Raw genomic sequence first — 21,018 nt, forward strand, 5'->3', positions numbered from 1 at the left:
TTCAATTCTTAGATAAAACGTGAGCCTACGTGGAGGTAATTTACTTTTCTTGCATATTGTTGATAGCATGGGAGTATGGGAACATTGTATGTGGAGGAAGTTTGTTGATTGTTCATTTGTTGTGAAGGTGAAGTGTTTGTCATTATTGTTTGTTGTGTTACATTGTGTATGCATGGTCGTAGATCTTTAAGACCCACTCTTGTCCCTCTAATTTTTCATCTTGAATCCGTTGTTCGAAACCCTAGGGGAAGAGGAAGTTCTAGTCAATCCATTTCATTAATGGAATGACCTAATGAGGACCATGTGGAGGACCTCGGTCACATAGACCAACAAGGTATCCTCCACCCCAATGTGCATCATGATAACATGCAAGTACCATTAGGCATGCCAAGGCCATTCGTTCATCCACCACAACAACAAGGCCAAGTTCCATTTGGAAAGCCAAGGCCAATCTATGCTCCACCACCTCCCATCATTCAAGGCAATCAAGGTGCCTATGTTGCACCTCCAATTGCTAATCCTCCCCTCGCTTTAAAAGATCACTATGTGCCTAATGAATATAATGCACCTATATGCATTCTATTGCAACCATTTAGAGCACACCACTATGAGATCAAATCACAAACCATTCAAATGCTTCCTAACTATCATGGACTTCCAAGTGAAGAACCTTATAAGCATTTGGATGAGTTTCTTGAAGTATGTTCCATCGTTAGATACACAGACATGCCGGAAGAGATCTTAAGGCTAAAACTTTTTCCATTCACCCTTAAAGACAAGGTAAAATATTGGTTTAACAATCTTAGACCTTTTTTAATAACTTCTTGGGCAGAAATGCAACAAGAGTTCTTGAAGAAGTACTATCCGGTTTCTAAGACCAATGCCATGAGAACCTCAATTCGAGAGTTTTCACACGGGGATGGGGAAACGTTCCATGAGGCATGGGAAAGATTCAATGAATTGCTTAGGAAGTATCCACATCATGACATGACCAAATTGCAATTAGTTCAATATTTCTTCAAGAGCTTATCGGACAATTACAAGGGCATGGTTGATGCTTCCATGCGTGGGTCTTACATTGATAGGCATGAGGATGACGTGTGGCGTCTTTATGAGAGCATGAGTAAGAATTCTTTGCATCGAACTTTATCTTCCAAGAATGGTAGGAATTCAAGTGGAAGGAAGAGTGTTGGCTTACATCAAGTCGACCATTCCAATGAAATAGCCGCCGAGATGAAATCCTTATCTCAAAGGTTTGATCAATTCTTGATCAACTAAAACTCGGCAAATTAAGTATCTTCCATCCCTAACCATTCCCATCATGCATCTAATGAGACATGTATGACTTGTTCAAGTGTTTTACATTCTACTTCCAATTGTCCCCTTGGACATATGCAAAATGAGCATCATGAACAAGTCAATGCAGCTTTTGTTAATCAAGGGAACAACCCTTATGGCAATCATAATAATCCTAGTTGGAGGAATCACCCGAATTTCTCTTAGAAAAAGCAAGGGGAAGGCTCAAACCCTCCCCAAGGTGGTTTCCAAGGGAAGTATGTTCCACCTCCGATGCAAAGCCAAGGTTCCCAAGGATATAAACCATTTCAATCACAAGGAAACCAATTCTCTAATTCTCATTTTCCTAATCAACCATCATATTCTCAAGGAAATGCTAGGAGTCTCGCTTTTGAAGAGAAAATTTTGACCGCTCTAGGCACTCTAGAGGCGAATACTCAATTGCTTCATTCCCATTCTCAATCAATTGCTAAGCTAGAAACCTAAGTAGGGTAAATAGCTAGTACTTTGAATGCTAGAGAGAAAGGGAAAATGCCTTTGAATGCCCCACAAAAGTAACAATGTGTTGTTAAGACTCATTCCTCATCGGAAGGTCACACAATAGAGCATGTCAATGCGGTGACAACCTTGAGAAGTGGGAAGATTGTGGATAACCAAGTGGGTATGTCCAATGAAGAGAGTGAACCGGTGCAACCATAAGTTGACACCCGTCCCGTTTCACATCATATTCCTCCTTCATTGCATATGCATGATTTTTCAAATGAGAATATCTTGAAAAGTGATTTGAAAAGCGATTTTGAAAAGAAAAATGTGCAAAATGATTTCAAAACTTCTTGTGTTGAAGAGACTTCAAAGAAAATGTCTGAAAAGGTTTTTGAGCCAAGAGCTCCATTCTCGGATGCCTTAAAAGGATCCATTTCAATTGACAAGCAAAAGGCCAAAGCAAATGAAATTATGGATGTGTTTAGGCAAGTGAAAGTTAATCTTCCACTTTCGGATGCAATCAAGCAAATTTCGGCTTATGCCAAGTTTTTGAAAGACTTATGCACCCAAAAGAGAAAGAACAAAAGCCAAGCACCTAGGAAAGTGGTCTTAACCGAGCAAGTAAGCTCAATTTTGCAACATAACACTCTTCCGAAGTTTAAGGACCCTGGTTCACCTACCACTTCATGCATCATTGGAGATCATATCATTAATCGGGCTCTTCTTGACCTAGGAGCAAGTGTTAATCTTCTTCCATACTCGGTATATATCAAATTAGGCTTAGGAGACTTGAAACCGACGTTAGTGGTTTTGCAACTTGCCGACCGATCCATCAAAAAGCCTAGGGGTATCATTGAGGACGTATTGATTAAGATTGATAAATTCTTCTTCCCCGTTGATTTCCTTCTCATTGACACAGAACCGATCACGAATCCTAAGAGCCAAATTCCTGTTATCCTTAGCCGTCATTTCTTGGCAACCGCGAATGCCAACATTAATTGTAAGATGGGGATAATGAAGATCTCATTTGGCCACATGAAGGTAAAGTTAAATATCTTCAATCTAACCCCCAATTCATTTGACAAGCATAAAGAAGTTAATGTTGTGGAGAAATGTCATGACCTTAAATGTGAAGGAATTGAGTTTTTGTGTGAGACCAAAGTTTCAAAAAGTTCATCTTCAACCCTGCGTTCTAAGAAAATTGTTTCAAATTCTTACTTTGAAAGGGCATGGAAGGCCAAAGATTGTTTTGACCAAGGACCAAAAATGTCTTTTGAGCTTAATCCAACAAGTTCCTTAAAGAACCATTTGTTGGGTGAAGTTCGAAGCACTTATCACCCCATCAAGGAGGGGATGCACTACAAGATGTTTGATCCGGGCTAAAAGAGCCCAACGTCTTGCTAGAGACGTTAAAGACTAGCAAGACAATTCGTAGGGTGTCAAAACCCTATTCCTCCCTCATTTCTATCTTTAATTTCATTTCTTGCAAAGTCTAGATATTGGCTTTGGGTTCATACGCATTGCTAGGAACTGTGATTAGGATTGCATGCACTCTTATATTAAAATTGAGCATTTTGCATAAGTTCAATCGATCTCAAAATGAGTTTGATCGATCGAACTTCCCACCTACATCAAACCTGCATCCGAATCACTCTCTGTCCAATCGTTCAAACAAAACCTGCATATTTCATCTCTCTGTCCCATCGTTCAAACTTGTTCCTAGATCGATCTTCAGTTCTTAGATCGATCCAACTTCATCTTGGATCGATCTGCAGTTTCAACACTTAAAAAATTTTTGAACCTGCATCCACATGCATCCAAAAGCCTCTCTGTCTTATCGATCGAACATTTCTTCAAATCTATGCATTCTCGATCGATCAAAAGTATTCTGAGATCGATCTTGGAGAAATCGATCATTGTTCTTTGATTTTCAATTTTGACTTTGTTTTAAACTCTTAATTTCAAAAATTCCAAAAAAATATTTTATTATTTAATTTTTATTGTCATTTTTATTTTTATTTTCCATAAAAAAAATAATAATTAATTAATTAATTAAATAAAAATAATAAATAATAATAATAATAAATAAAAATATAGTAATAATAAAAATATATATATAAATAATATAAATAAATAAATATTTTTCAATAATCCTAAAAAAACTTTTACTTTTATTTGTTTTATTTATTTTTATTTTTATTTTTCAAAAATCCCAAAAATATTTTGTCACTTAAGAGGAGAGATCGATTTCAGTTCGATTGATCTGAGGATTAAGTTCGATCAATCAAACTGGCAGGGGAATGTTTTTAAAAATCGATTTAGGGTCATTCGGTCGATTTCACAAAAATCGATCTCAAACCCTTGTTTCACCCTTCGCCACTGCATCCCAACTCTTCTCCATCTCCAGCGAAACTCCGGCAATCTTCATCTCATCCTGAATCTCTCTCTCTTCTCGGATCTAGGATCTCATCTTCATCTCACCTTCTCTTTCGATTCCGGTAAGATCCGAGATCTCATCTGTGACTTTAAGCTTCGATTTGATGAATCCATGCTTTACATGTTAGATCTATGTTGTTTTGATGATGCATATCACCATAGATGAAGCTTCGAACCTCTATGTATATATATGAATATATGTTTTTGAATAGTGCTTGATTTGATTTGATTTTGGGTGTTACGGGACTAACCAAGTGACCAAATATGTTGATTTGTTATGTAGATAGGCCCACAACCATGTTCGTGAAGGCCCCGTGCCATCCACGTCACAGATCTATGACCTTTCGAGTTTCACTTCACAGTTCAATCGATCGAACTTTTTATTCGATCGATCTGTAATAAATCGATCTCACTTATTCTCGATCGATCTAACTTGAATCGATCTCACATTTTTGTAATCGATCGAACTTCACAGATATACTTCACAATTTCACACACCATCTCTTGTGTTTCATGCTTTCTTATAAATGCCCAATGCATGTGTTTTCCACATTGGATGCATTCCATACTTATACTGTCTAGCATGTTTCACATCATGTCACTCATTCCTTGTCACTTGCATAGATTCATGTTCCATATCTGTTGTGTCTATCTTATTTGACATACATGATTCTATCAATTGTGCTTTACTTCCTTATAACGGCACTGACTTCTTTTTCGCAAGTTTTCCTTTTATTTTGCAGGCCATGGCTAGGGTCAAGACTGTTGCTCACGGACACTCTCACCGCAGGGCAGGCAGAGTTTGGACTACGAGGCAGGTCCATCTCACGCCCAGGACCCCATTCATGAGGAGCCAGCAGAGCCCACTCCACCTCAGTCTCCATCTGACAATCGACTACAGTCTTCAGTCGAGGCATCTTCTTCACAGGCTAACGCTGAGGCTGAGCACATACCATCCCCATCACCACCGCCAGCTCAGCCAGCCCAGTACTTAAACCTGCCATTACCGAGATACTCACGCCTTCGGGTGGCGCACGAGTCAGTCTTTGACATAGACTACTTCTCCCAGTCTGTTCTTACCAGAGCAGCATATGACGGTATAGACCGGAGAGGCATCTCAGCCATGCTAGCCCCTGTCACATACCCAGTATACCCGAGGTTGGTCCAAATGTTCTTCCAGAACCTCCAACCTGCCCCGAGTAACCTGGCGGAGTTGTGGACTACCATCAATGGCCACCCTATCAGTATCACGGTGGACACTCTTTCCAGATCCTGCCATTGTCCACACGTCTGCCCTCTCGATCTCCAGGATACAAATCCTACTCTATGGAGGCCCACATATGCAGACATGGTTGTTTTACTCACAGGTCACTATGCCGTTGGCGAGACCTTCGCCACCCGGACTTATCTGTCAGACGACCTATGGTTCTTCGATTTGGTGCTATACCGAAATGTTCTTATGGCCGGCCACAAGACACAGAGGCGCGATGACTATCTTACAGCTTTATACGCCTTCTATACAAGGCATTGGCTGTCCATTCCTGCGCTCATCTGGAGCGTTATGATGAAGTTGTATGTTGACCATATTAGCAAGGCCAAGCCCAAAAGGGCTAAGTATCTCCCATTCGGCCATCTCATCACACAGATTCTGAGAGACCAACGCTATCCCTTCCAGCCACGGGAACATACTGAGTCCAGGGCCTGTTCATTCAAGAAGAATGATTGGGATAAGAGCTACAATGCTCTTATCAAGAGTCTGTGGGATGACGCTGCCGAGACAACTGAAAAGCTAGAGAGAGAGGAGATGGATCAGGCAGCTGTAGCAGCACAGGCGGCGGATGATATACCAGTCGATCCGCCTGCCATGCACATGGATATTGACTTGGAGCAGCCCACAGAGGACCAGAAGCATCACTCTCCGGCTGGGTCGCCCATTCATGATGAGGAGCAGGCTCAGGATCATCATTCTCCCGCTCCAGCGGTACCTAAGGCTCCAGTACAGACACCCGGCTTTGGAGAGCGACTCCAGGCTTTGGAGGATGTTGTAGTATCTATCCGCACCGACACGGTCGAGAGGATGCTGTCTCCATCTGAGCTGACATTACATCTCTCCGTATCGATGTCATGGCTGCGTTGCGAGACTTATCTCGAGATATCCGCAGAGCACTCCCTGCCCGTCCTACCTCCTCTTCCTGATCTCTCTATCCCTTTACTCTTGTCATTTTATATATCTGTGATACATTATTACTGTTACTCTATTTTTGCGGCCAATCTGTTGACCCTGATACTGTGCTATGATATATATTATTTCTGTTTATACATGCTATTTATTGGATGTCATACCTTGTATTGATATATCTATTTATGATTGACTCCATCAGGTGTATTCCAGTGACTTCAGTGAGAGAGAGTACTGCCCAAATTTTCAGGACCACCCGTATACCTCTCTCTATTTTCAGTTGCTATCCCATTTACACTTGCATATCCACTATGCACTGTTATTATCCCTTTTGTTATCTGATGAGTTTTATCCAAGTGCTAAATTTTTAGGACCACAGTTAATCCCAAGTTTGTGGGGGCTATGCCACCTACTTTGGATACTTCTGTTCCGGCTATTCTTTGCTATAGTCGCACTGCTATACTCTTTCCTTTTGTTCTCTTTGCACATTGAGGACACTGTACCATTTAAGTTTGGGGGTAATAGTGTGATTTACAATGTTTGCTTTAAATTCAAAATTTTAAGCATAACTTGTGTATTTGAGAGATTTTCTATGATTGGTCCATAACTAACTATGATTTTGATCTTTGGAGGACTATGTTGCTTAAAATTTAAAAATTGTTTGACTTGAGAGTCTAATATTCCTTGTATGCCTTGTGGATGCCATTTAGGGGTAAATTTTTCGAAAGATTGATATCATGCTTACACTTATGGTCCACATCATCTTGATTTTATAATTGTTTTGAAATTCACTCTAGTATTCTACACTAGCACAGGCGCACACTAGCATTCATTTGTGGGGTACATGCTTTGTTGATTATTGAATTGGTTATATCCCAATTGGGCTAGTAGTGCATTGAAAGCTTTCATTTTGACAAAAGTGGATAACAATCCCTTTTCATTGAGTAGCCGGGATTCTAGCCTCATCAAGCACTGAATTTCTCGCGCCAAAAGGTGGAGGACCCAAACTCTAGATTAATAATTGAACTTAAAAAAAAAAAAAAAAAAAAAAAAAAAGTTGCAAAAGCAATAAAAAGTGAGGACTTCTCCCAAAAAGGTGAGAAGTGGGAAATGATTAGATGGAGGTTGTTTTGATTTGTAGCCTAGTTGATTTGAGCTTGTAAGTCCTTTGGGGTGTTTGAACACCTAGTGCCCTAAAGCCGTCTGGTTTGGGAATCATTGACCTAACGCTTGACCTCATGGATCGCTAGAAAGCTTAATAGATCAACACATTGCACTATGCTTCCATCTTTGATCCTTAAAAAAAAAAAAATCGAGTGAAAAAAATAAGTGCACCTAGAACAATAAAGTTTTTAAAAAAGGTCCACTTTTTGTCTTGATGATCGGTACTAAATTTGTGTGCTAGTTTGACCATAAGGATGTGATCATTTCTTTAATTGGTTAAGATATCAACATACTTGATGCCGGTCCACTCAAAAAGGATTCTAGAGTTGTTTTCATTTTCATAATCATTTTCTTGATGCGTGGAGGACCATAGTTTTTTGCTTGATGTTAAGATTTTGGGAGATTGCTTGGAAATGTCTGAAAAATTGCATACTTGAGGTAGTTTTCTCCCAATGTTTGTTTGTAATATTGGTGCCTCTTTTGAAAGAATGAGCTTAATGTTTGTGGGTATCATTTTTGGAAACCCTCACAAGACTTCACTCGTCCACTAAGGGTAACCTAGGGGTTTAAAAGACTTGTTGCACATGCTAAATGTAATCGTGTTCCCTACGAAAGTGGCGTTATCCATTCATTGTTTTCTAGTTCATAGTTATATAGTTATTCATTTCATTCCCTTACTTTCTAGTTCATTGCTAGGGACTAGCAATATTTAAGTTTGGGGGTGTGATGAGCGCTGGAAAGTGCACATTTAAACCCCTTAAGCTTAAGAATTCTAGAACCTTTATCTATCTTATTTTCCCACTTTAGATTGATTTCGTATTATTTCCATTTTCAGGTACTCATCCCCAAAATAAGCTAACTCAGCTAAATAAGAGCATAATTGAAGCAATCTTGAGATCAATCAAAGAAAGAAGTAAAGTGGGAGCAAAAGGAAGCAAGTGGTGGAAATTCAGCATGTTAGATCGATCTCACAATATATTCGATCGATCAAAATTTCATCGATCTCAGCATTCCAAGATGGATCCAAGCTCTCTTGTCCTTATCCAAGATCCCACAAAGTTCGATCGATCCAAATTTCTTCCGATCGACCGAAAAGATTCCATCTTATCCACTTGTACCACCCTACCTACCACATTTGTCTTTTTCCCAAAAATATCTTCAAAATATCTCAGATTTGTTTTTATCCAAAAAGGCGCCGCCATAGAGGATCAATCCAGCTTCAATTCGATAGATCTCAGCCATGTTCGATCGATCTCACCACAAGTTCGATCGATCGAACTTCCCAAATTCTGAGAAAATCCAAATTCCAGCTCATTAAAAGTTGTCTCATATCCAATCATTGGAGGAATATTGGTGTACGAGCCCAGCTCATTTGGGGTGATATTTGACCTACCTATATAAGGAATATGAGCCACTTTTTGAGAGAGACTTTTTAGACACTTGAGAGGCACAATATTGATATTCTTAGTGAAGAAGAAAATAAAGGAGGAGGCTAAAGACACAAGCTTGGAGTTCTTCCATCAACCAAAGAGATGAGCAATCTCTACCATGGAGTTAGCCCTTGAGGGTTAGAGGACATCATCCATGAGTGGCTAGACATCCTCTTGTGGCTAGAGTTAGCCCTAAGCATGCTTTCTACATCTTGATTTATGTATTTTTGAGGGGATTTGTGTTGTGATACATGTTTTGACAGTTTTATATATATAGATCTTGTTTATTCAATGATTTATATGGTTTAATGTTTCCAATTGATCATTTCATTCTATCCATATATCTATGTATACTAGAATAGATGTTCATGTGTTTGTCTCTATTTCTTGTGTTATTGATGCATGTCTATGTGTATTAATGCTATAGATCTAGAGATTGTCAAGACATAGTGCTTAATAGAATGTTCTTGTGATTTATTTGATGGTTTATACTCATTTCTTGATGGATTGTACCTCTCCCTTAGTTTAATTTCATGTCATTAGCTTAATTGTAGTGTAGTTGTAGTTTAGATGTTAAATGGGAGGACAATCCATGCTTGTTCTTTGATGTTTCATACTTATGAAAGCAAGTAGCACATATCTCTAACCTTGTGATGTGTTTGGATTGTGAGCTTAAAGAAAGGATTAATGACTTAGTTTGATATATTGTGCTATCCACCATGTTGCTTAGACAATGTATGCTTAATTTGCCATCCATGTTTGTTGAAACAACCATACACACACACACTTTGTTGCAATACATGTTTTCCCCCTCATTAATAATTCATTAAGAGTGTAGGAAAACTATGCTTAGTGATGATCTCTAAACCGCAAGATCTCTTTCTCTTATTTTCTCTCATTTACATTTAATTGCCTACTTTAGTTTAAATTGCATCTTAGTATAATTCAACTACCAACCAATCTTTTGATCACTCGACCTACTAACCCTAATCTTGATTCCTCAACCTTGTACGACCCACCAATCCCTTGGGACGATCCCTACTTATCCTAGCTATATTTTTAGTGAAAGGTAGTAGTGGCAATTTCTAAATATAAAATTTAGCCACATTCATCATAGCTCTACACTACTATCTTTTAGTGCACAAACTTTAGGTCGGGGTACAACAACCACCAATACACACACACATATATAAAGAATGAAAGGCATAAACAGCTAGCAAGCCGTTTTACATACCTGAGACTTCTCCAACGTGTGTGCAATTCTCTCCCTCATCACCCAGATATATATATATGTATGTGGATGTATATAGATAGAGGTCTCCTTATACAGAAGTTCTCTTGATATTTCTTACACTCACTTGCATCTGCGTTTAAAAAATATTGTGAAGGAGATAATTTCAAGACGTTAGGAAGCAATCCTAAGGGGTATTGAAATCCTAAAGAGATGGAGTCCATCTAAGGATATGCCACATTTCAAATAAATTCGGATAAATCAAGTTCATATCACAAGTAGACTTTGTTGAGGAGTTGTTAGCAGTTGTTATGTAATGCATGGTTAGTTGGCTGATTTTGTCTTCAGGTGATCGCATTCCAAATTTGCATGTACAATTCTTTTATTATATTATTAAGTATTTGAAAGAAGACAAATGTTGTAAAAAAAAAAAAAAATGATGGTTTAGAATCATTGTTTAACTAAACTATCCATATCATTACTAACTAATCCGTGTATGACAAAACCATGTACATTGGGGGCTATTAATTTGATTTGTTCGGATTAACAAAAAAAATTAATAAATAAAACAAAATCATCTTCAAGTCTAGCCCTCTGCACCTAGCAAGTATGAGCAAATCTGAGACTTGAAGTGGGGGCAATTTATAGAGACTGAAAAATTCACATGATGGGTTTAAGCTATAATTTGGGCTTACCATCAATCTAGGTCACTTTAAATTATGGGCGGTTAACCAAACAACCTAAGCCCACTACCAAATATGGGTCATGGATCAATCCAAATAACTCAATTGACCCAACCTACTTTAACGGGCCAATTCCAAATTGCTAACTAACCAGGCCCACTTGAAGATTAGGTTAGTTAAATAAAATTATAATTATTCTTATATATATATATATATATGTTTGAGGATAATTATCACTTATGATAATTATTCAAATTATAATTATGATAATTATCCATAGTGTCTCAAATTACTATTATGTCCCTTCATGAAGTCTATAAATAGAAGTGAAGGGGGAAGGAAAAAGGGAATCCAAAGAGAAGAAGAAAGCTCTGTTGAATTCTACACCCATTCACCACTTAAAGCTTTGAAGACTCAACACTTTGAATACAAAGGACTATAAGCACGTTCTACAAGTCCCGGCCCTATTCAAATTTTTTCATTCAACCGTTTAAGATTAAGCTTCCACGGCTCTCAATCAGAAATCAATCCAAAATTCCTTCATTTCTCGGAGATTTGAAGAAAGTTGTTGCAGCTGATTCAACATCAAATATTGAAGCATTTGCATCGAAGATTTAGGAGATCAAATCAAAGGACATTCTTTCTTTGTAAAGAATATTACAGAGAATTGTACCCGCTTATCAAATATTAATAAAATTGATTATTTGTTCCTTATTGTGTTCTTTATTTTACAGATATAAAATTTGTGTGTACACTCGCTCTCATTCCCATTCCATGTGACTTAAATTTTACCATTTTCGTGCTCTTGAATTCCTTTATGTGACTTAGGGTATTATTAACCATTTTTATTTGTATCATTATTTTTGTGCTAATCTCAAAAAAATCCTACTACTCTCAAATTTTGATCATAAACTCCCAACCTATTTCAAAAAAACCCCTACACTTTAAAAAGTGATCACATTGCCCCAATATCCATGTCCAACCTGTTTGTATTACCCGATGGCGACGAAGACATTAAGGGCGACCATTTGTCAATTCACAACTCTGTTAACTGGTCAGACATGGAAACCAGGTTGCCATCTGGCGACCCGGTGATTAAAGAAGAAAGGCAACAACCAAAGTTTGCTCCCAGTATAATTAATGGAAGATGGATAGCTGTTTTTTGCAGGACCAGACATCCATTAACTCCGGCGATATATGTCGAAGAGAGGGGGATAACAGGTCCCCATTCGGCGACCTGGTTAATGGAATAAAGAGCAGCGACCACATATACATCCATTAACTCTGGCAATATATGTCAAAGAGAGAAGGATAACAGGTCGCTACTCCAGTGACCTGGTTAATGTAACATAGAGCAACGACCTTTAGGTTGGTTTTCATGCAGTGGGTCGCTGAATTTGGGTGAGTTGTTGGCAATATTCAGACCAAGTGTTGCAGAGTGCTTCAGGACAGTGTGGCTAATGAGTGCAGTTGTAAGAAAACTACCCGGCGTTGATACACGGTAGTTCACAACGAGTGATCCATTAATCATAACACCTTTAGAAAAGAAAATCCAATTAGAGATAAGCGCTACCTATGAACATCATGTGAAAGCCTAGTAAGAAATAAGGCTTTGGTACAATGTCCTTTTTTAGGCGCAAACGAACAAAGGATTTCTTGGCGCTGGCTGGTGGTTTTGGTTTTAGGTCTGTTTTAGAGACAGAGAGAGAGTCTTAGAGAGGGGTGAGACTTGAGAGTTTTAGAGAGGGTGAACCTTGAGAGTTTTAGAGAGGGAAAACACGAAAACATTAAGGGTATTTTTGTAATTTTAAAATAATAATTTAAAATTTTTAATTTAATATTAAATGGTAAGGTCAAATTTGTCATTTCACTACCCGGTTAATGGGTTAGAAATGAATATTGGGACAATGTGATCATTTTTTAAAGTGTAAGAACATCTACAGCGGTAGTGTATATATTTTTGTGTAAATCTGACGTGTCAGAGTAGATTTACACAAAAAATTTTTACTACCTATTTTTAGCTCCAACAGTTATTTATACCTTTTGTGTAAAAAAATATCCTCCAATAATAACCCACCACGTGTCATACCCAAGGCCCTATATAACTTTTACAAACCTACTTGATTCACTCTACTTTTTGGCGATTAAACCTCAAGTCCCAATCTTCCTCAATCAACGAAAAAATAATAATTTCCCTCTATATTTCACTTTCTTATCCCGCCAAAAGAAAACTTTCCCACCAGAATTCTGACTTAATAATAAATAATAAAATAACCTATATTTCACTTTCCCATCCCGCCAAAAACATACTTTCCCACTAGAATTCTAACTTAAAAATAAATAATAAAATAAGATTCCAATATGTAAAAACTACATAACCCAATCCCCTTAATTACGAATTTTTTTTTATTTTCTCCCTAAATTTCACTTTCCCATCCCGCCAATAACATACTTTTCCCGCCACCATCATAATTCTAACTTAATAACAAATAAGAAAACAAGATTCCAGTATGTAAAAAATTCAAAACCCAATCCCCCTCAATTACAAAAAAAAACAATTAATTTCCCCCTAAATTTCACTTTCCCATCCCGCCAATAGCATACCTTTCCCGCCCACCCCAAATTCTAACTTAACTACATAATCAAAGGTTTTGGTGGTGTGGGTTTGCCTATGTGGGGCGTGGGTATCAATGCTTGTTATCCTTGGGTCAGACTTGGTCTTCTTTGTTCGTCCCTTGCCTATTTGAAGGCTTTTAATTATTGATGTTCCTGGAGTTGAGAGGGATATAGGAAGTTTTGCAGAAACAAATTTCAAGGTTGATTGGGTTATGTTTGTTTTGTAGTTTCTTAGCCAACCCAGACGCTTTTGTGTTTCATAAAGGGCATTTAGTCCTCCTTCTGTATTTTGTGTCATTTTATAGAAAAATTTCCTCCGTTTAGGAAAAAAAATAAAAAAAATAAAAATAAAAATAAAAGTCTGCTCCATCTCGGATGTTTAAAATTTCTATTTTATTTGAATTTGATTTTTAAATTTGTTCCATCTCAGCGTCGAAACATCGAACCAATTTCTAAGTGTGTTCCGTGTTTTTCATCTTCTAGTTTTAAATTCCTTATCTACCATGTCTTCATCTTCTAGTTTTGAATTCTGGTTTGATGATGATGACGATTTTAATGATTTGGATGACAATTTTGAAAATAGTTTCATTTATTACTATGGGGAAAGCGTTGGTCTGAGATGTCTATGCAACATCACGAAGATGGCAGCACCATTTCTGCCTATGCTTCTCGAGGAAGAACAAAATAATTTTCAAAAATGCCTTCATGGAGGATCTGTACCGGGGAGGAGAACCTATAGCTGCTAGGGGGAGCTTGCACATGATCGAATATGGGCAAACTATTTTGTAGACAATGCAAAGTACCCATTATATTATTTTCGTCGTAGATTTATCTTCGCATCCTTCATGATATTGAAAGGTACGAACCATACTTCAAGCAACGTTGTGATGCTACTGGAAGGAAAGGATTGTCATCTTTACAAAAGATGATGGCATCAATTAAAATGCTTGCATTGGGTTACTCAGCTGATAACCTTGATAACTACACTCAGATTGGAGAGAGCACGACAATTGAGAGTTTGAAGCATTTTTATGATGCAATCATTGGTCTATATGAAGATCAGTACATGAGGAGGCCCAACGAAAGCGATATAACACGTCTCCTTGCATAAGGGGAGGCACGAGGCTTTCCAGGGATGATTGGTAGTTTAGATTGCATGCATTGGATTTGGAAAAATTGTCCAACTGTTTGGTATGGAACACACTCCGGAGCACCACACAATGCCCCTACCTTAATTTTAGAAGCGGTTACTGATAAGGATTTATGGATTTGGCATGCTTTCTTTGGTATGTCAGGTACACATAATGATATTAATGTATTAGACCGTTCTCAGTTGTTTGACAATATTATCAATGGTAAGGCTCCTCATTGTAATTATGTAGTTAATGATCATCAATACACTATGGGCCACTACCTCACTGATGGAATTTATTCCAACTATGCCACTCTTATACAAACAATTGCTGAACCGGTTGGTCCAAAAAATTGCTTGTTTGCTAAAGTTCAAGAAGTTGCTAGGAAAGATGTCGAGCGGGCATTTGGGGTCTTGCAAGCAAGATTTGCTATTGTCAAAGTCCCGGCACGTATGTGGAATCCAAAAGACCTAGCTCGAGTTATGAAAATATGTATTATATTGCACAATATGATTGTTGAAGATGAACGTGATGAAGAAATTGAAGCATGGCAACCCGCTACAAATGAGGCTCCACAAACCGTGGAAGTGGAACATGATGAAAATTTTCTTACAGCAACGTTGATTGCTAAATTAATGAAGGTTCGTGACACGACACTTCATGATAGCCTTAATATTGACCTCATCGAGCATATCTGGACTCAATACGGCAATGGAATACTAATGTAATTTCATGATTAATTGTGTTTAGTATTTTGAATGTAATTCTTTGAATTTCAAAAACAAAAATTTCTGGTTTAATATGGTTCCAATTGCTACCAGTTTCTTTGGCATATTGTATTATTGCACCCACTTAGAGTTTGTCAAACTACGTAATGCAAGTCTCTTCAAGGTCCTACAATCTTCAGTTTTCCCTCCTGAGATAAAGAGATAAAAAACCCCTTCGGCAAGCAGACATAACAATACTTTTGTAGTTGTCCGGAATTGATTTGCGACACTCCTAAATTGCCATTTTTATGCCATCTGTTAAGTAGTCCATTTGTATATTTCCCAGAACCAATTGCAATTTAGGATAAAATAATGAAGTAATTATCATTTTTTGGTCAATTAATTTTATACCAGTTTCATGTCAATTTTTTAAAGTAGTTGTTCAACTTCCAATATTCTAAAATGTGGGATGTATGAATCTGAATTCCAAACATATGCTTACCCAGACTCAGAACTAAAAACCCATCTCTAAATCTATTACATCTCTATTTGTTTTATATGAACCATTGAGGATTTTGTAGCATTAAAATTGAAGTTCGTGTTTTTTTTTGTTTTTTTTTTTTTTTTTTTTTTTTTTTGAAGTTCATGTTGGTTTAATACGGAAGCAATGGCCTTGGTTAATCAATCTTTCTTAAGTTTGATTTGATCTTTTCATAAGGAGTATATACTTTAGCAATTGTCCACAAATAGAGATATAAACCGATCAAAGAGAAAAATCCTACTTTTAATAAGCCCCATTAACTAGATTGTCCACAAAACTCCCAATTACTATATAAAAGTCTACAATATAATTAATCAAACAATTAAACACAATTAAAAGACTAAATAAAAATCTAGGTTAGCACAAAATTGCTTTTCCAAATCATGGTAGTGTGCCCTCTTGTTGTCATTTCTCCCAAATGTCATGTTGCATTTTACGAAACATTTCGACTTGGTGAGATTCTATCTCTCTAAAATCCTTCATTAAGATCTCCTTCTCTTCTAGCCATTGTTTTTGTCGAATCTTTTGGGCTTGTTGATGAAGCAATTCATCTTTCTAATTAAGGAGACGCTCTTTAAGTTCTTGTTCCTTGCGATGCATCTCCTCTTTGCTCTTAATTTCTTTTTCAGACTGTTCAAGTTGTTGTTGCACTGAAGCTTCAAACTTTTTCATGAATTCTTTCACTAGTGTGGATGACCCATCAACGGTCATTCCCTTTCTCTTTAGATGTTTTTTCTTCCTATCTTTGGCCTTTGTACTCCATCTTCATTTGTGCCTGGAGTTAAATCTTCACCACCCGAATCTAGTTGAATTGAAGAACCCGGTGTGATTGGAGTAGATGACGGCGAAGTATTATCAATGTCATGTAAGGATCCATCAAATCTTGGGGGAGCAAGGACTTCCACACCTTTTTTTCTTTGATTACTATGTTTTTCATTCCACTTAGGATTGGCTCTCAAGATCTTCCACACCTCTTCCAGCGTGAAATCAATTCCTTCGTAATAGTGGAATGTCTTTTTGCATCTTCAATCTATATAATATTAATAGTTAATGAACATATGAATTGAATAAATTAACCATTAAAACTTAAAATCAATTAATATATTAAATTAATGAAATAATTTACTCGATCATCAAAATTTGTGCCGCTCTTTGGATTGCGATCAATGGTAGCAAAATATCCACAAAATTTGTTCACTTGACGGTGTATGATATGCCAATGACATGACAATGAATTTGGATTTCTATTAGAATTTTCGGCCGGAGTTGTGATGGACATAAGTTCGTTAAATGTGTTGTAAATTCGAATCCATAAATTATTTCTAGATTGGCTATTACCAACAATTCCATCTCCCGATACTGCTACCCAAGCTCTTGCAAGTGCCTCATCTTCCGTGGAAGTAAAATTTCTCATCCGTCCCTTTTTACTAACCTTTTGGGCCTTCTTAGAGTTTGAAGTTTTTTTAGATTGGCATGGTGCTTCAGATGGTGGTTGTTGGAATTGAATGTGGGGTGCATATGAGAATGGGTATGCTTGTGACAATTGTGGTGAAGATGGGAAACAATATGGGTATGATTGTTGCAATTGGGGTTCATATTGGAACGAGTATGATTTTTGAGATAGGGATTGAGATGGGTATGCTGATGAAAATGGGTGTGCTTGTGGAAATTCAGGAGTTTTTTTAGATTGGGATGATGGTGAGAATGTGTATGCTTGTTGGAATTGGGATGTTTGTTCAGCTTGGGATGTTTGTTCGGATTGGGATGATTGAGAATCCATGGATATTAATCACAACACCTATAAGATACATCACATGAAATAACATTAAGGAGATTATCACAATAATGTATCTCATAGAAAATAAATAGATTGCCAAAGTTAAGAGAAAAGAATATAATCCCTAAACTTCCAGGCGACCATGAACATATGAAATTTAAATGTTCTGAACCTGAATGAAGGGAAGGTGACATAACAAAACCCAGAACCAGAAAAAAAGACAGAAACCTAAGAAATACCGATGAGCACTGAAAAGTGCGTATTTAAACCCCTTAAGCTTAGGCATTCTAGTACCTTTATCTGTCTTACTTTACCGTTTTAGATTGATTTCGTATTATTTCCATTTTCTGGCACTTATCCCGAAAATAAGCTAACTCAGCCAAATAAGAGCTTAATTGAAGCAATTCTGGGATTAATCAAAGAAAATAGCAAAGTGGAGAAAGAATGAAGCAAATAAAGCCAAAGGAGGCAAGCAGCAAAGTTCGATTGATCCAAGTTCAAGGTTCAATCAATCAAACAATGATCGATCTCAGCACTTCAAGATAGATCCAAGCCTTGACCCAAAAGCATAAAGTTCCAAAAGTTCGATCGATCCAACACCATCCTTCGATCGATCGAACACTTTTGTCCTTATTCAAATGATTGATCCTATCCACAGCTGTACCACCCACTAACCACTTTTGTCCTTTCCTATAAATATCTCTCATAAATATCACGGATTTGTCTTTTTCCAAAAAGCTCAGCCAGTTGGATCGATCCAGCCTAAGTTCAATCGATCTCACTTACTTTCGATCGATCTCACTTACTTTCGATCGATCGAACTTCCTCCAGTGCGAAAAAGTTAAAATTTCATCTTATTGAAAGTTGTCCTTTATCCAATCATTAGGGAATATTGTGTGTACGACCCCAGCTCATTTTGGGTGTCATTTTGACCTACCTATATAAGGATAAGGATTGTTTTTTCAAGAGGGAGCCAACATTATTTTCATATCATCTCTTGGAGAGGAAGTTTAGAGGAGGAGGAGGCTAGAGACACCATTGGAGACTCTTCATCAAGAAGGAGCAGATTTTAACCATGGAGTTAGCCCTTGAGGGTTGGAGCATCATCACCATGAGTGACTAGACATCCTCTTGGGGCTAGAGTTAGCCCCAAGCATGCTTTCTATATCTTAATCTTGTATATTATTGAGGGATTAGTGTTGTAATTGATGTTTTGACACTTTGATATATATATATCTTGTTTATTCAATGATTTATGTAGTTTAATGCTTCCAATTGGTCATTTCATTCTATGCATATGTCTATGTATGCTAGAATAGATGTTCATGTGTTTATCTCTAGATTTTGTGTTATTGATGCATGTCTATGTGTATTGATGCTATAAATTTAGAGATTGTCAAAACATTGTACTTAAAAGAATACTTTTGTGATTCTCTTGATGGTTCATGCTTATCTCTTGATGGATTGTGCCTCTCCCCTAGTTTATTTTCATGCTAGTAGTGTAGATGTAGTGTAGTTGTAGTGTAGTGTTAAATGGGAGGACAATCTATGCTTGTTGTTTGATGATCCAAGCTTTTGAATGCAATTAGCATATGTCTCTATCCTTGTGTTGTATTTGGATTGTGAGCTTAATGAAATGATTAATGACTTGTTTTAATTTATTGTGCCTTTCATATATTGTTTAGACAATATATGCTTCATAGCTTAGATATATTGTACCTTTCACATGATGTTTAGACAATACATGGTTAACTAGTCATTCTTGCTTGTTGAATCAACCAAATACACACACACCAATATTGTAACCCATTATTTGCCCTCATTAATCACTTGTCAATGATATAGAAATGCATTGCTTGGTGGTGATCTCTAAACCCCAAGATCTCTCTCTCTCTCTCTTACTTACTCTTAACTGCACTCTTTTGCTATTACTTAGTTTAATTTAGTTGCTCTTTAATCAACCAACCAACCAATTGTTTGATCACTCGACCTACTAGCCCTAATTGTGATTCCACGACATTGTTCGATCCTCACAGTCCCTTGGGACGATCCCTACTCACTCTTGCTACGTTAGTAGTAGTGTTGGTAGTGGTTTTTATAAATTTAAATTTGACCCAAAAGGCTTTTCTTGAACCGCACATTCACTACAACAATTTGGGTGTTCACGAATGGCATTAGTCGACCAAATACAGTGCTGCTAATGATGTCTCAGATCCCAAAAACATAGTGTGAATTCACTCCAACAATTCAGTTTAGAGCAATAAGCTAAAACAATTAACTCTTGCAGCTGAATTAAGTGCTACATATTTACTCTAATCCCAGAATATAAATGAAAAAGACAGCAACCCAGGAAAATAAAGTGCAAACAATGACATCCATGCGACCTGACTCATGAAATGAAGTCACCCGACAAGAAGTCATACTCTATTTTTACTACAGAAAGGAAAAAATAAGTTGTACCGAGAAAATGAAACAAAACCAGAAACACACCACATATACAAACAAACAAAAAGCGTACCTTTAGATGACAAACCATTAGAAAAGCGCCTCATATTTGCAGATTTAACAAAAAAAAATTGTAACCCCAAATTTGGAGTCACAAAACCAAACCCAAAACTAGTACTATCACCAACAATTCAGCACTAGGTAGCCCAAAAGAAGACACCCACAGAGTTGAACAACCGCCTTCATCCACTTCCTTCCCACCTAAAAATACCATCATACATTTACTATGCCCTCTCAAAATCCACCCAAACTTGAATGTACTATGCAAAATTACCACCTCCTACCAAGCAAATTTGGTGCTAAGAAACAATGATTCCAACAAGGATTGGCATAAAAATCCTTGATTTGCCATTGACTCACAATTCCGGTATCCCCAATGGCGCTAAGGGCATCAAGTTTATCGCACGAGAAAGAGGAGAAGAATGGAAGCATTAGACCGGCCTTTAATAGCCTGCGGGCACCGTTAAGGACATAGTATAGGGCAGCGATGCTGGAGATGGTGTTGAGGGGCATTGCTATTGGTTTTAGTTTTGAGTTGGGTGTGACTTACAACCAGCATACGATTTAGGGTTTAATTGACTAAATCACCAAGAAAGAAAAAAGAAAATAATTTGTATAACTGCGATTGACAACAATTATATAAAACGTGATTAAAATATATATCTAAAAATTAAAAAAACCCTAGAATTTATGATTGCAGAAGATAAAATTAAACAAAGTGACAAATCAAACTATGTTTATTATCAATAAATAAATAAATAAATAAATAAAAGATGTTCAAGCAGTTCTTACCTTGTCGCCAGTTGCAGATTTTTCTCTATGGTGCTTTACAAAAGT

At 37.2% G+C, this 21,018-nt stretch overlaps 1 protein-coding gene and 1 pseudogene across 1 annotated transcript; one reads left to right on the forward strand and one right to left on the reverse strand.

Moving 5' to 3' along the window:
• Positions 1–890: 890 nt before the first annotated feature.
• Positions 891–989, reverse strand: LOC132275690 (small nucleolar RNA R71; annotated as a pseudogene).
• Positions 990–14,920: 13,931 nt separating this feature from the next.
• LOC132272472 (uncharacterized) lies at positions 14,921–17,585 on the forward strand. Its single transcript, XM_059773618.1, has 2 exons — positions 14,921–15,292; positions 17,385–17,585. Exons 1-2 carry the CDS (start codon positions 14,921–14,923, stop codon positions 17,583–17,585), a joined length of 573 nt encoding a protein of 190 aa, XP_059629601.1.
• Positions 17,586–21,018: the final 3,433 nt, after the last annotated feature.

Source organism: Cornus florida, unplaced genomic scaffold (assembly GCF_030987335.1).
Source record: "Cornus florida cultivar Cherokee Brave unplaced genomic scaffold, ASM3098733v1 CherokeeBrave_3.0.0_Hap2_Chr09, whole genome shotgun sequence".
In the NCBI taxonomy this organism is placed as follows: domain Eukaryota; kingdom Viridiplantae; phylum Streptophyta; class Magnoliopsida; order Cornales; family Cornaceae; genus Cornus; species Cornus florida.

What these genes read in the sequence shown, in the direction of transcription:
- LOC132272472 (XM_059773618.1), top strand. Translation starts at nt 14,921, where the DNA reads ATGGGCCACTACCTCACTGATGGAATTTATTCCAACTATGCCACTCTT. An exon ending in TGATTGCTAAATTAATGAAG is followed by an intron (nt 15,293 to 17,384) that starts GTTCGTGACACG and finishes ATGGTGCTTCAG; the next exon opens with ATGGTGGTTGTTGGAATTGA.